General features: G+C 38.2%; 1 protein-coding gene across 1 annotated transcript; it reads right to left on the bottom strand.

Annotated features, from left to right (window-relative positions):
- Window positions 1-1300: 1300 nt before the first annotated feature.
- Window positions 1301-16338, bottom strand: mier2 (mesoderm induction early response 1, family member 2). The gene is made up of 12 exons (XM_014988011.2): window positions 15955-16338; window positions 12041-12203; window positions 9418-9531; window positions 9095-9197; window positions 8467-8546; window positions 8116-8185; window positions 7761-7906; window positions 7476-7557; window positions 6242-6336; window positions 6007-6137; window positions 5463-5605; window positions 1301-4175 (listed from the first exon to the last, which is right to left on the bottom strand). The coding sequence occupies exons 2-12, from the start codon at window positions 12065-12067 to the stop codon at window positions 3760-3762; spliced, it is 1407 nt and encodes a 468-aa protein (XP_014843497.1). The 5' UTR covers window positions 12068-12203; window positions 15955-16338; the 3' UTR covers window positions 1301-3759.
- Window positions 16339-16724: the final 386 nt, after the last annotated feature.

Below are 16724 nucleotides of genomic sequence, written 5' to 3'. Positions count from 1 at the left end.
TGAAGAGGAATCTCAATGCATCGTAGCCTAATAAAATGCTTGTCTTCTGAGTTCAGCTAGCCTTAATTAATTACTTTGGAAATGTTTTATTTAAAAAGTAAGAGACAGTTTTGTTTTAATACCACTTGATCCCAAGTGGGAATAATTCAAGAAATCTTCGGAAATAAACTGGTTTTATTTTCAGCACAAACCCATTCTGCCAAAACGTCACTTTTAAGTAATCAAGCAATCAAAAACAAACAAGTTGCTTAAAGGCAGAATGCAAAAGGGGTCAATATATATTTTTGAAAAGTGTGCATCCTGGCACAACTGCAGCAAAACTAACAGTATATGAGAAAAATAACACATCAGTTCCCATTTTACTGCTATGCTTGTTAGCAAACAGGATTTTTGTTTTTGTTTTCGAGGACTCTGACATCTGAGACCAGGAGCAAAAAGCAGAAACGGTCATAAAAATACAGACATGTTGTTGTTGCACGTCTTTTTGCCAAATTCATGCTGCCAGACTTGAAGTCCACTCGTCAGACACATCCTGCATAAGTTGCAGTAGTGTAATTATTTTGTTGTTTCATTTTGTATATTAAGTAGGTAAGACTAGTATTGCGCCGCAGGAGGAAACGAGAGCCGAACTGCGCTTCCAGGTCCAATCATTCTATCAGTGCCAAGCTCTGCATCAAAGTCAGTAAGACAGAAACAACTAGAATGTATTGAAGTTTCTCTCCATGCTTTACAAGATGACATAGTGATAAATATAAGCCGAATACACTAACAAACAAAAGTGTTAATACGTTCAGGAAGAAATATCCAAACCAGCCTGATCCAATTTGAAAAAGTAATGTCTCTACCATTTGAAATCATAAATATAACTAGACACAAGTTAAAACTCTCTTTCCACACCAAGACCTGTGCTGTACATGTTGTTCTGCATGATCAACATTTCATGACGCAGTGGAAAAACTATCAGTAAAAATCTGGCACGGTCGCATTGCAAAAACTAGACGGAAAGTCTAGTTGAGGGAGATCATTCAGATAGCAACCGCAACACTAAAGGAACCACAGGATATTTTTGACAAATACTGTCTGTGTTACTCATGAAAACAACCTGCGGCATTCTCTGTGTACTTGTACTATTTGACAAGGCTGGAACACAGGAATCATCTTAAGAAGCATCCAGGCCCGGTTCTCCCTAAAACCTAGTGATGATGAAACCAGGATGACCCAGCTGGGCCACCTTTCTAAATAAACAACATGGAGCAACACCAGATGGATGTCAGACATACTGAGACACGGTGGCAGAATATTGATCTTGGGTTATTTTTATTTTCAGATGGAAGCAAAACTTTCTAAAACTTTTCTAACTTTCTAGCAACGCTGACCCTAAAATTTTCAGATGCCCGATAGAAAACTGAAGATAGAGCTTTTATTTATCAGCATAAATTATAAAAATTAATGAAAAGAATGACTTCAAATGACATAAATCTGAGGGATTTGGAAAACTTCCATGCTCAGATATCGCCAAACCAAGATGTGGGATTCTGATAGTCTTACTAAAATATACTGAATGGTGAAACTGGATTAAATGGTGGTTGATATCTTTGCAAAATGACATAATTTTACATTCTCTTTTAATCTCTCCATCCAAACTAAATCTTTAAGTAAAGGGACCAAATAAAGCAAATGCCAGGACACTGCAAGTAGATCAGACTGCATCATTTCAGACTGATTTAAATAACACTACAGTTTAATGTTTACACTGGTAAGTTTAATTTCACATTTTTATTTACAAAATATATTTAAAAAGAAATATGATGAAAGCAATTTATAATTTGAATACATGTATGAACCTATATATATATTCATAAGAACAAAATGAAATAAAAGATTTCAGCTCGTTTTCTTTTTCTGTCTTCACTGTCTTGCCTCAACTTTACCTGTTTTAAAAAACAATAAAATAAAATAAAAAGAAGGACTCCGAGTTGAAAACGGATCACACAACCAGTTAGGAAAGGAAATGAAGAAACGAGTGAAGACGGACAAAGCGGGTCCAATTCATCTGTGGAACCTTTTGCTCTTTTAGAGTCGGCAAAATGCAGCAACACGTAAAACATAAACAATATGAACATGACTAAAAAAGGACATTTTAACTCTTTTCACCATTATTGGATAAATAAGCAAATAAAATGTACAGACATTGCTTGTCCCAGTCAGACACGAACAACAATTTTTACTCTACATACATTTCCTGAGTGTTGCCGTTTGTTTCTTTTAAAGACGTTTGCTTCAGTCAGGCTTTTTTGTAAAAAAAGTCTGAATGAATTCAAAACAAGAGCTGTGTTACGTCATCGATTAAACCAGAGTCATTTCACATCTGAAACGTATTCTGATGAAAGACAATGATCCAAATGTCGATTAGCAAATGTGCATAACTCAGTTCTTGTTTTTTGTAAAAGAAAATTGGGAGTTTTCAGCTACTAATAAATAAAGCCCACATTGAAACCAGAAGTTCAGGTTGGAAGTAAAGGACGGGGTCACTCCTTGGCTCAAAGGATGTGAACCAGATGAAAACAAAGAAGAAGAGAACTTTACCTTCAGACCAGAACAGTTGTTGATGCGCTTTAACCAACAAACTGTCCAAGCGTTTCTGTCACTGGATGTAAACATGAAGCCGTTCAAGGATGAGCGTTTCTCATATGCTAAGGTACGCAATGATCTTGCAGGAACTGACAAACTGCACATGGAGATTGATATCTCAGAAGTTAGTGATGCATAATCCTATTTATACTGCATCTGATGTAAAAAAAAAAAAAAAAAAGGGAAAAGAATGCACCAATCTGATCTATTTTCCAGTATCCCTACTTCTAAAATCAAAGCATATTTTTCTCATTTTTATTTGATTTACCAAAAATCAGATAAAGAAGCTGATGGAGGCTAGTGCAGCAGAGTTTATGTTGTTGATTGGTGCACGCATAGAACAGAAAATAGTGGGTGCTGCTCATTATTATCCATTTAATAAACTGAAAAAAACCCAAAACAACAGATTTTAAAGGTTTTGACCTGACAATCGGTGTCAAATTTGGCTCAGTCCTCCAGCCAATTGATTCACGCACGTCAAGTACAATTTAATCAACTTATTAAAATGTGTAGGATGAAGTTTTGAGGAATTATTGAGCTCCTTTGTGGCTTCATGTTTAAAACAAATCTATATATACAATTTTGGTACAGGTTTCATTGTAAATATGAAAGATTTCTGCTAGGAAACCTAAACACAACAGGCAGGGCGGAGGAAGAGGGGGAGACATAATTTCCATATAAAAAACTTGCCAAGATTGAGCATCTGATGTGTGTGATGGAAAATCGTCTGAAACAGCAGCAGCAATAAAAGTGACAGAAGAAAAGATAAACAAGTTGCTGGCTCTAATGATGATAAAAAAAAAAACTAAAAAAAAAAAAAACTGAATAAGTTAGGACTGTGAGAGAATGGATGCGATTTAGAAAACTGGTCTGCAGCTTTCATCCCCTACACTGTGCTTTTACAAACTGTAATTAATAGATATACACACGATCAATGGCTGACGGTCATAAATTAAACACTCGGCATTCAACAACGGACGGACGTTGATGGTAAGGCCTCCTCCAGAGCAACAGCTCCATCTTTTTCAGATGCAAAAACCGTTTGACCAATTAAATATCTGTCTGCAGAGCGAGTAAACGGACGACATTCTTCCATGTACTTTACCCTCTGCCTCAATGTCAAAAGGGCTAGGGGTGCAGCAGGCTGCCCAACGCCTGGAAGTTTGATGAGAGGACAGCGGGCGAGGAAGCCGAGGTGGAGGGGAGGTTAAATTCCACCTGCAGCCTGTGGGAGGCGCGAGTCCCACCGCCTGCCGCGCCACAGCCGGGGCCGTCAGAAACGAAAGGCCTGCCGTGCATCTGAAGGTGGTAGAAGCAGGAGTTCAGGAAGCCGTGGTCGTCGTCAAGGTGGGACGGCGGGTCTCCACGGCCCCACTCGGAGCGCTGGTCAGAGGGCTGAGACTGGAGCTGAACCGGAGCCGAGGGACGATCCGAGTCGGCGTCTCCGAGCTCGTCCATGGATGGGAAAGAGAACGGACAATCGAAGAGCTGCTGAGGACATTCGTCGGGACACAGCTCGGATAGACTCATCACCAGCTCGCCGTCTGGGTACAAAGAGACAAATTCAGATCACGTCTGATCAGCACAACCTCTGAGGCTCGTCAGACACTTGCTCCGTTTTTGATTTTTCACGATTTCTGATTCAAATAAGATCATTAAATAAAAATATTCCATCAAATCTCAATTAAAAAAAGCGATTGTGAAAATAAAATAAAGGCCCTTCAAAGGCCCTATGCAGCAATGTTAGGAAGAAGAAGAAAAGAAGGAATTTGTCTATTTTGAGAATTTCGTCAAATGACGTAAATATAAAGACAAATTAAAGTTACTTTATTCAGTCCAATTCAGTTTACTTATATTCACATTACTAAAAAAAAAAAATATATATATATTTTTGCTGAACTTCAGTCAGAAGATTACCAGTCATTTAAAAAAAAAAAAAAGAAAAAGGAATAGTGAGGCAGATCATCAGTGGATAGCAGTGAAAAGACTTCAGGCTTCCGGGAAGTAATGAAATAAATATTCGCCAAAAGACAGTAGTCTGCAGCTCTCTGAGCACAAGTTCGTAGATTCTGTAAAGTAACTAAATGTGGAACCATAAAGGGCGGTATTGCATTTTTGGTGACAATGTGTGAGGAGACACCGATGCACGTGAAGTTATCGTAATTTTGTGGTGACAAATCTTTCTTGGAAACAGATTACAAACATCAACAAGAGCCAAGTTATTTGTTCTTTTAGTTCACATTAGTTCACCCCGTTTTCTTTACCTGCAGGCCCAGCCTGCTTTCTGTGGCGCGTGTGGACGGAGGTCATGGCTTTAAGAGAAAGCGGGGCGTTCGTCTGCGCCTGGGGCGGCCTTCTTCTTCTGGAGCGGAACGCCAACGTGAACCGTGCACAGACAGACATGCACACCCAACAAACACAGACATGCACACGTGCATGCACAGACAGAACAACACGCGACAGTAAGGATGGGAGAAAACAAAGGTGGGGAGACATAACAAAACATAATGAAGATGAAGCAAATGATGTGATCTCGATGCCAAAAAAAACATAAACTGAAGAATTCTGCACAGTAAAGTAAAAAAAAAAAAAAAAAAAAACACCTGCATGTACGACTCTTAGGATTTGGTTTCCATTAATGCTGGAGGTTTTTTCTTACTTTTCAGAAAAGTTCAAATTAAATGTTCATTGTCACTGTAGTGCCGCACAATATGTACATACTTAAGTACTGTCACTTGCATGTTTTAATGACCTTCTGTAAGAAAGAGTCATTTTACAGCAGAACAAACTCAGTTTCACAGCTCATTTATTGATCTATTCCTGATTCGTACCTTGTTTGTTTAGATCCAGACTTGTACTGGAAGGGAACCGGGACTCCATTTGTCCAGAGGTTATTGAGATCTGTGACAGTAACCCCAAAGAATTGTTGCTTCCCTCGAGATCTCCACCCTCTCCATCCTGGTCTCCATCCTCACTAAAATACAGAAGCACAATCACTAAAAACACACATTTGACACGGATGATGTCATGGTAGAGTTCACTTGTTGCTACACACACTCAGATGTAACTGAGAGAGAAAGAGAGAGCGAGACAGAAGGGTCTATAGCAAGCCTATTGGTCATATATTATGATTAGGGCAAGCTATTTGTGTAATTATTATAACCCCCTGAAACACCCAATTTTATAGCGTAGATATAATGTCAAATTTTTCCCACTTCCAAGTTTTGCACTACCATTTGTTGGTCTATACAATAGAATTAATTTATAGAAATATTTTTACCAATATTACAAACAGTCCTTACCCGTCTTCCAGTTTTAACTAACAGACAAGTTAGCGTCACCATTCAACCCAGTTATTTCTGCAGAAGTACTCACATGTTCTCTGACTGCATGATGTACTTTTTTCGGCTCACCCTTGTGGCCTGCTGGGTGAAGAACATGTGGCGCTCCGATTTCTTCCACATGTAATAATACGCCACACACTCGCCAACGGAGCGAGTTCGTACCTGTGGAGAAAGGTTTCAATCCTTTTTAGAGACAAGTATTTAAAACAATCGGTCAAGTTTTGAGGCTAGATTAAGGATGAAAAGATCTAAATTTGATGATATACCTTATTAGCCTGAATGAGATGGAAGTTTTTCCCATAAACGCGGTAGCCATTCTCAAAGTTCCTACACTCCTCCTCACTCCAAGAACACAGCTCCTCTAAAAGCAGTAGGCACACAGAGAGCTGTGATCCTGCAAACTAGTTCAGGTTAAGCACATCGATTGATATTGATAACAAAAATCATTCATCTCCTGCTGAAAATCTTGGAATCTACACTTCTAAGCTAGAGCGTTGCAACTCGACACAAGGGTCTCAAGTTTTGTGGTGGAATAAAGTCACAGGCTTTTGGGAAAACGACATGTTTTTACTGCACGTGTACTATAGAAATATAGCTAAAGAATAGCTAAAGTATAAACATTTCCACCTCTTCTCCATTAGGATTACCAAAATTATTTATATTTGCAAAATGGCAGAATTATTGAGGGTTTTGTTTTTTCTAGGCATTTTTTTTAAATTGAAGAGTTTATGTAAAAGCATCCTATGCATTCAAACGGTTTTGAAAGCTTCTGATAGGTTTATTCACAGCATTAAGATTAGAAGGAGATACACCCCATGGATATATTTAAGGCATTACTTCAAACACAATGATTCCTTGTGTGACATCATGAAAAAATAGATGTCATCATCATAACAACAAAAACCTTGTGTGAAAAGATTTACTAAAAATAAATGATGAAAATGCTGATGAAGACATCGTCAAATTTAAGCTGGGGCACAAACTGGTATTCCAAACGGTAAATGGCCTAAAGTACACAGTCTGACAAGTTACAACGTCACACATCCTGTTATAAGTGTATATAGTTTGATAAAGTAAAAGTAAGTTAAGGCTTTTAAAGTAGTCTCAAGTTATCTCTTTCACATGAGACTCATTGTTCTTTAATTTATTTTGAAACAAAGCGTTTTAATTCTATATGCAGCCGCACATCTGGAATGAGTTCCTCAAAAACAGTCAATGAGTTTTTTTTTTAAACCTGTTAAACAGGTTATTCTTTTTCCTCCGAATGAATACAGCAGATATAAACCGTAAACCACCTTTTAAGCTGACGGCCAGTCGGGAAGCAGATTATATTATGCAAATGATAACAAGCAAATGGACCAAACGGTCACAAACGTTAGAACTTTGCTAAAGTTTAACAGCGCAAGTAGGTTTAACTATGTGGTTTAATACTGAATAGGATCGTACAAATCAGATCACTTAAAAAAAAAAAGTCAACCAGGACAACAGGAAGAGTCTTACCACTGAATACTTTCACATTGAAACGTAACCGTCTCAGTGCTTCTTCTGCATTGAAGTTGCATTTCACTAGTTCATACAGCGCCTGAATGTTGAGTCAAAAAGAAGGCAGAAATCAAAACCTAATTCCACATGACAATTAAATTAACTTCTAAAGACTCCTGCTAAACTATCCCTGTTCCTTTGGCTTGTTTAGCAGACAAACAGCATTATAAATTTTAACGCAGTCACCTACAGCTGCAAGCCCTGCTGATGTGAATAGCATAAAATGCCACACTGATGATGTACCTGCTCATTGTCTTGGACAGCGGCCATTTGGGTCCATACCGCCCCCTCCTGGCCACCAAGTCTCTGCGCATTCTGCAAAAATTCCTCTACTTCCTGTACAGGCAAAACCCCGGGCCTCCACAGCAACTGGTCGTCGTTGTTGTAAGCTGGAGGAGCGCAAGCAGGAAACATTGGGATTTAAGAGAGAAATGAAGAGGAAGATGGAGATGATGAGAATGATGACAGGTCTGTGCGTAGCAGTCTCTACTTTTACACCAAGTTTCTAATTTTTAGAACATCTACAGGTAAAATATTTACGGTAAAACGTCTACAAGGTCTACTCAACAAATGCACTCCACAAACAATCATTTTTCACCTCTCTCCTCAGATAAATGTGGATTTATTGGTGGGATTTTTGCTTGATACATGGAGCCGACCATGATCTCCTGCAGAGAAAAACAATAAAATGGTTCAAATCTGAGCATTCACTACAAGATGAAGATGATCCTAGAAACACTGGTTTAATGTGGTCCTCGATGAAATAAGCTTGAATCGAATTAAAATCTTCACTGCTTGCATATGTAAAATGCCCATATCACTATTCAGAAGAGTGATAAAAAAAAAAAGATTTAAAACAAACTGAACGTGTGACGAGTCTGAATGACTCCAGTTTATGTAGCCGCTGCACAGTGACCAACTCAACACGAGATCATTCTGAGTAGCTAACCTTGTGCTCTTCATTGGACGGAATAGAAGAGTCATCAGTGTCGTCGTCTGATGAGCTGACACTCGTCGCTTTGTATCTGTCTGAAAGAGACAAAAACGGCACAAAGAGGATTATTCAACCCTGAGCAGAACTCCTCAAAAAAGAAAAACATTTTCCAAATCAGCTGTGATGTCGAGTGCACCTAACACCTCAAATACTTGAACGGTTTATGGAAAAGCTTTCAGAAATATGTTAGAAATAAGTGAGGAAAATTGTCCAAATATTAGATTAGACATTATTACAAGCAAGCAAAGCCAGCTAATTGTTTGGAAATGGAAAAAATGTCTCCAAAGAACACATTCACAACTCAAATGACAATAAACTAGCCGTTTAGAAAAGTATAGAAATATTTATCTCTACAAAATAATAATCAAAATAGTGGAGACAATTTTCAGCTTCCTTTAAGGGGGAATAACACAAATCTAATCTGTGAAATAGACATTAATACATCAATGCTTCAAAAAACTTTTTTGACAAAAAATAACTACAGCTCTTTTATTTGAATAAAAAGGACAAAACCAAAAATACTTTCATCAACACTTCTTTTGCTGTGAAAATCTTTATGGGTAATTAATCCTGTGTGTGTTACCCTGGAGGCTGGGCAGCAAATCTGAGGTGTTTGAGGAGGTGAGATCGTAGTCTGAAGCTTGTTTCTCTTGCTTGCCATGAAACAGGTCCTTAGTTTTCTGGTCCTGTGCAACACACACAAAAAAACAAACAACAATACAACAAAACTAAGCAGTGTTTGAAATTGTCCTAATGTTTTCGGTGCATTTCTGTAATGTGATTGGCTGAATACACAAAAATCATAGATAGCTCAAGTAAATTGAGCCAATAGCAAGAAACCCACTATGAAGTTGTATAACAAATGAATAATGGCACTAGTTGATGTATGCTTTGGCTGAATCCCACCTTATCCAGGGTCGTATCTGGCAGAGTGGTGGTTATAGGACATGTGTCCTTCTGTGGATTGGATACTTGATATCCATACAAAGCCAGTAGCTCCTCCAAGGGAAGCTCACTGACCTGTAGGGCCAAATGACAGAGAAAGGAGAGGAGAAAGAAAAAAAAAATACAACAATGTAATTTAATTCTATTTTTCCTAAACAAAACAGTTGCAATATCACTTTTGAATTTCAGTTTCTCAAGCACATTCTTGACTTTTTTAGGTAGTAAAATTTGACATAAATATTTCCACAATGTGTGGCACAGAAGATTAATATATCAATACGTCATGTTTTTATTTTCAACAGGTCGACTGAGCGACAAAATGTAAGAGTAGCTTTGGCGCAAAAGTGAGAAGTTGCAAACAAATCCAATGCTGTGAGAGGGAAGTTCAGGCCAGCAGCACTTCATGTTCTTCATGCTGAAAAACTCCCAAAATACTGTAACTAGAGTGAATGGGAAAATTTGTTTGTACGTAAAGGAATGCAGACCCAATCTTCTTTACAACGTTACTTCTGTTCATTTAGTTTTGCTGGTATTTATTTCTTCCCTGAAAACAGTCCAAATTAGGACTGATTCATCCACGCATGAATTTTATTTAAAAGAAAAATCCAAACAAAGGACAAAATGCACATTACGCCAAATTAATGTCATGTAGTTCAGGTGTTTCGCAGCGGTTGGGACAAAGCTGTGGCTCCGTCATAACGCTGACCAGAGCTGCACCGTTTCTCACTTCTTTATTGCGTTCCCGTTCCTCAGAGAGTCGCTGCTTGTGGGAAATCATGGTCATTACGCTCCAGAAGTTAAGAGGCGTTGCTCAAGATTAAACTCATAATTATGTGCCTCAAAACTGCGCAGCTCTCTGATAACACAGGGCAGTCACTGGTGTGGTTGAATTTTTTTTTTTTTTTTTTTGGAGTTTGCATTGACGTAAATCACAAGCCAATCAACAAAAAAGTCTGCTGAAATTTCAAAACTTTTGAAAAACATCTACTGAAATGGCTAAATACAGAAAAGAACAGCCCAGGTGAATTTCTCCTGTGGGGATTAATAAAGTAGTCATTCAGTCGCAGACGGAGTGAAAACATCTGTATGTACCGGCCACAAGTACACCTTCAGAATGCTGGTGACATTGTTCATCACCTGTTCAAATCCATTAAGCTGAACATACTTGTTTTCCATTAAAATAATTGTAATTTTTAAACTTATTCTGGTAAAAAAAAAAAATAATCATAATAATATTTATATATATATATATATATAATTTTTTTTTTTTCCCTTGTTTTCCTGTTACCGATTCTGTATGGAGACATTACAGTTTTTGGGATTATTAAGTCATTTATTTATTTTCAATGAGCAAACTCATTTAGATTTTTCTTTATGGTCGAGTACGTTTGCTGGAGCAGTTTTTGTATTTGCCGTTTCATACCAAGTTTGTAAGTCATATGAAAATGGCTCATAAACATAATAAAATTGGGAAAAAAAGACACCAAGACCACTATTGTGGTTATTATATAAATGTATATATTTTCTGAAAATATGCTGCTGCTATTTTTTGTCTTTATTAAAACTCAGAATAAATAAATCGCCGGTGAACTTGAAGGCACTCTGGGAGAAAATTACAGGCTTTGCTTGCAGCTGGAAGGAGTTGTATATACTATTAAAAACAGGGATGTTTATTGTTTGTTGTTGGGTGCATCTTTTGTCTTCATTCAAACATTGTTCTTAGTTAAGAAACTAACGCATGTGAAAAAGAGAAAAAAAATTATTAAAAAAAAAAGAAAAAAAAAAGACAAAAGACCAGTGAAGGGCACAAGCTGTCCGATGGTCGTTAAATTTGTCAAATTGCCCCAACTCAGTTAAGCCCTTTAGTTTGTCAGGAAAAATATAAATTGATTAGCTCAAAGTTATAATGATTACCTAAAGATTTTTCCAAAGCGGAGTTTTAAAAACTCAGGCCCATCACCAGCACCATTACTGGGAAGACATGAAATTACAGACACTATGCCAACAACAAGTATCAGAGAAATAATTTGAGACAGGGATCCTGATGCTAAATATTTGAAAAAACCTTGATTAAGACTGTAATTACACGTGGGTCAGACTGGAAGACCTTTGATAAAACAGCTAGTTCAGTCCCCATTGTTTTATATTTACAATTTCAGAGATTCCCCCAGTGTATTATAAGCCTGGTGGGCCACCAGGCTTTACTTGTGCCCCCACAAGGCTGAGCAGTGCTTATTTGTTTAAGTCTTTTTAAAATGTTTGCATTTTTTAAGAATTTATAGTTGGTGTTCAGGTATTAATCTTCCAATCTTTCAATAATACATAATTATCAAGTGATCTCTTAAAATGTCCTGTCAAATTTAAGCATTTTTTAACTCAAAAACACGACAGGCCGCTGGATGAATGACTGCCCTAGCACCCAGCCATTGGGCTTAGCAAGTTTTCTGGGGGAAACCTTGAATTTGTTTTAAATTTATAGTTATTTGGGGGGGATTGGTTCAAATTAATTTTGAAACAAAGTACTAGGTCTTAAAAATGTGTCATAGGCACAGAAACATATTTTAAGAAACAAAACCTGACTTACTGTTGGGGATTGTGTTGCCATTTTCATGGAGCGAGAAAGCTTCTCCTCCAAATCCTCTACGACTTCTTCCAACTTCTTCTGCTGAAGGCCTTCATCTCTGTACTTTGCCCACTCTCCACTAGGCCACAGTGTCTGTGCTAATGTTCATATGCTTGTCGCCCACCTGCAAACACATATACGCACATTTTATGGAAAAAGGCATATAAAAGGGTTTCGCAACATACAAATAGCACACCTGAGCGCACAGTGCAACGCACACACAAACAGCATATGAATGATCCTGGCTCAGAACATTGTGAACCAGCCAGCTGCTGCATTCTTAGGCTCATCATTTTTAAACATCTGTTAGCAACAGAGCTTAAAATATACAATAACACCAAACTTATCAAGTCAGTGCCTTCACAAATATGAACATGAGTGACAATCCAAAGTATTTTATATGATACTGACCTACTCTTTACAGCCGTAACAGCTCAATGGCGTAGAAGTGCGTTTATGAGAATATTGGACATAAAAAGAAGTGCCTTCATGAGGTCAGACACTGATGTTGGACAAGACTTGACTTGCTGTTTCTGCCCTAATTCAACCTAAATCTATTTTATAATGTTGAATTCCTGCTCCACTCGTAGCTAGCTCATCTATATCGACCTTGCTTTGGCCACAAGCAGGAAGGAAATGCTGGTGTAATCTTGTCTATAATTTTGGATCACTTGATAAATCTCTTGGGCAGACTGCAGAGCAACTTGGTAGTGAGATTTTCTTCGCTAAGGGTGTTTTCACACCTAATATTCTGGTGGACTTAGTTCGGTTGGGGACCAAAAATGGCAACATTTGTTACATTTTCAGCTGCTGCAATTCATTTTCACACTGCACTGTGTCCAAGAATCCAAACTAATTGAGAAACCTGTTCTCCCTCCTTGCCTGTCATGGCCAAGAACCGCTGAAGGAAATAACTCAAAAAATCCCAGAAGACATGAGCACAACTTTTGGAGCGACCTACGCTCCAAAAACAGGAATCCACATATGCATTTGCCACAGTTCGTTTCAATCAAACCGAGACCTAGGCTTTTAGGCAGACCAGAGTTCACTTTTTTTTTCTCCACGTAAGAGTTCAACTGCTCATTCACACCTCCTGAATCAAACTGGTCTTTCAAGACAAATGGACCAGAGTTTGATTAAAGCAGACTAAACGTGGCTGGTGTGAATGTGAACATGATCTGTATAAAAGGCTGCATTTTTAGTCGCTGATTCCTGGAATCAGCGACTTCCCTATGTGCACTATTTAGCTGTGTTTGAAAACAGGTAATTTTGCTCAGGTTCTAGAGTCCTGTTAATGACCCAATTATGTGATTCAGACATGTTGACTCATATACACTCGTGAATCTAACAGTCTCACCACTCTGGCCCTTGAGGACTTTAGTTTGACAGTGCTTTCCAGGGACACCCATGTTATGTAACAAGACAAACCCAATTTGGGATAGATTATAAAGACTTGGCTGCAGCAACAACACTGGTCTCGACTGTCAGCCATCCTGACTTGTCCTTAACGGATAGCTGTGAACAACAATTAAAAATGAACAATTGTACACTGTGAAGCTTGTTTTCAGGTAGATCGGCTCAAAACTTCCACACTAAACTGCTTTATTATGCCTTATCCTCAGACAAAAAGATTACACAGAGCGTTAAAAAGGTGCACATTTGGGGAATGGGGCCATGAGGGAGGAAGGTGCCACTTTATTTTAAAGCTCACAAAAGAAAACATCTAAATTTTTGGTGCTTCTCCATTTTCCCAAACCAGCATCAGCCAAACTCTGCTAGCAAGAGTTTTTTATGCCATTGTTCAAACACCATGACTGGAAACAACACACTGAGCCCAGAATAGTTGCACTGTATCAGCAAGGTCTCCCTCCCTGAAAAAAAGATTTCAAACCGGAATGAGTTTTCCAGAAGTGTTGCGAAAGCTGGCAAGGCTGAAAAGAAGGCATGGTGATCAGTCAGAGAAACATGGTGCAGCAGCAGAATAATGGATCACGCTTATTTTCATTCGAGAATCTGAAGATGTCCAGCAGTGCCATCAGCTCACAAATGGCAGAATCAACTGTCCAACAAAGTCTGACTAAGAAGGCTTTGTGGAATTGCAGTGGAGACATTTATAAGGATTAATTATTATCCTCAATAATGAGAAATGATGGGAGACACGCATCAAGCCATGTCATCAAGGAGGTGTCTATTTATGGTGATTGTTCTGTACTAATCAGTCACCCAATGTTATCAAGAAAAGTTTTCAGTGCAAAGAAGAACAAGATGTCCTGGATGGAATTGTATCGTCTCCACAAACGTGTCTAAGATTTAGGTAGGCCCATATCAACATAATACCTGGGATTAGTTTGGCAAGATGTGTTTATTTATTTATTTTACAAAGGAGCTTCAGTGCATCTAAAGTAAAAAAAAAAATCTCTATTCACTTCGGTTTTGATGTGGAAAATGATACCAAAATCAGTTATTAAAAAACTTCCATCTTTTGTGTGACGTGTACATCTTTTTTTGGCAAAAACTTGAAAATAAGAAATTAAAAAAACCTTGCTTTAAGTATGCACTGTGGATGTGTTGAGCATTAACATACACATTCAAACTCAGGAGTCTGTAGTACACATCTCAAAGCATATAAGACAGAGTTATCCATCTCCAATCATCAACAGCTTCTATCCTATAATTTTTAGTAAGTTTCTGCCATTGGAGAAGGCTTTTACTGACATTAACTTAATGTGGAGACTCACTGCTCAACTCTCACAGACTCAACACATTTAGAAAAACTTGAGAGTTTACACCAATATACTGATTTCAAAAGATGTTTGTTTCAAGATGGGGGTAATACAATATACAACTTAACCACACTCAATTCAATGTTCTGAACTGAGTTTTCTGTTGATCATTTACAGCATTTCATTGGCTTCCATTGTTAAAAGATGTCAGTTTATAGGATTTTGATCACATCTACTTAACATTTTTACAAAGTATTTTTTTTTATTAAATTGAAGATCATTGAGGTGATAAATTATAAAATAACGCAAATTCGTCAAATACTATAAAAGTCAGTAAAAAAAATATTTTTCTGACTAAAAATGAGAAAAAAAAGGTCTTCTCTAAGTTATACGTTTATTATGTTTCCTGCTAGGAGAAATGTTTTTCTACATTGCAGGCCTGTATTGCACCTCATTTACAAGGAGTGTGAATAACTAAAAAGTTAAGAAAACTTTGGTAACAGACACTATAAGGAACCCTAACAACCAAATCCTTAAATCAGATAAAGTGCCAGCATTTACTAAATGTCACAACCTACTTTAAACGACACAAAAGGTCCTGTAAGAAGCTGCTTTTTGTCCCAGCCCCATCGGGCGCTGTCTCTCTGACCAGGGGCGCTTTCCTGTGACTTGGTGCTGAACATCTCTTCCTCCACCCGGCTCGCCGCGAGAAGGAAACTACTAGTTTACAATGTTTCCGAGAGGCACGGTGGAAGTTCACCGCCGCCGAGTCAAGTCATGTCTCCAAAACTTTTCAACTCGACCCACCCTGCCGAGAGGACGCACCTGAAAATAGTTCAGCACCACCGCGTCGAACCCGGCCCCGGGATTCCTATTGTTTTCTACTGCCGTACTATCAAGGCAGAGAGGGGAATGGCTCTTTAACACCAAGAACGCGGAGAGAGACGATCTACGCCGGAGAGGCTCTCCGTTTCTTCCCCCCACCTCAGCTTCCCGGTGCTAAAATGCCTCGTAGCTCTCTTTCAGCCGCCGCTCAGCAGCCGGAGAAACCCTCGGTCGTACTGGGAGCCGTCGGGGTTGACATAGGTCCTAAATTCGGCACAGTTTCTCTAACATTACGGCTCATTAGATTCCTCGTTTTCGCTCACTTACCTCCGCCATTCCGTTTCTGCGCAAGCTTACTGTTGCCCGGATGTTGTATGTCTGCTCCTCTGTACAACTCCGTTTATTGCCGCAACAACTCAGCAAGAGCAGCTTTGCCTTAACTTTGTTTGACTTAACTCCACTTTTTCTAAGATTTTTTTTTAAAATTATTTCCATGTGGCAAATAATGTTTTTTTAATACTTATGTAAAGTTGTTTATATGGAAAGACACCTACAGCGGCCGCTACTTTCAGTATGAACTAAACGAAATCATATAAAGCACTTAACATTTTATAACATTGTACTTAAAACAATTTCTAAAAAAAAAAGTTTATAATTAAAATCCGTTTTGCATATTGAGCAATAAAACAAGTTTATGACATTAAACCCCTGTTTATTCCGTTTTTTGTATAAAGTTTAAACTGAACTAATTTTATTAAATGGAAGTCTATGAGATTTTAATTCAGCACAGTTTACATTTAGTGTACTTACACCAGATCCATGTGGTTTGAAATTTTGAAAAGTAAAGGCCGTCTATAGATTATGCTGATTGCATTGAAACTCAACATGCTTAAGAGTAGATAAAAATGACATCCTTCATTTTTTAATGAGACCCTGCTCATTAATTTGTGTCCCTTACTGAGGACATTTTGTTCACCCTACTGTACTACTTTATATAGGACATCCTGGCTTTCCAGTGATGCGTCATGTGATAGGCTTACATGCTGGGAGCTCACTTTCCCCAATCAAAATGAACAGCTTACCAGCAACCACTTTTT

This window comes from Poecilia mexicana, unplaced genomic scaffold (genome assembly GCF_051168715.1).
Source record: "Poecilia mexicana isolate PSO_F unplaced genomic scaffold, ASM5116871v1 scaffold_4, whole genome shotgun sequence".
Lineage (NCBI taxonomy): Eukaryota > Metazoa > Chordata > Actinopteri > Cyprinodontiformes > Poeciliidae > Poecilia > Poecilia mexicana.
Note: the sequence above shows the minus strand (reverse complement) of the source record. Positions and strands in the feature narration are given on the sequence as shown.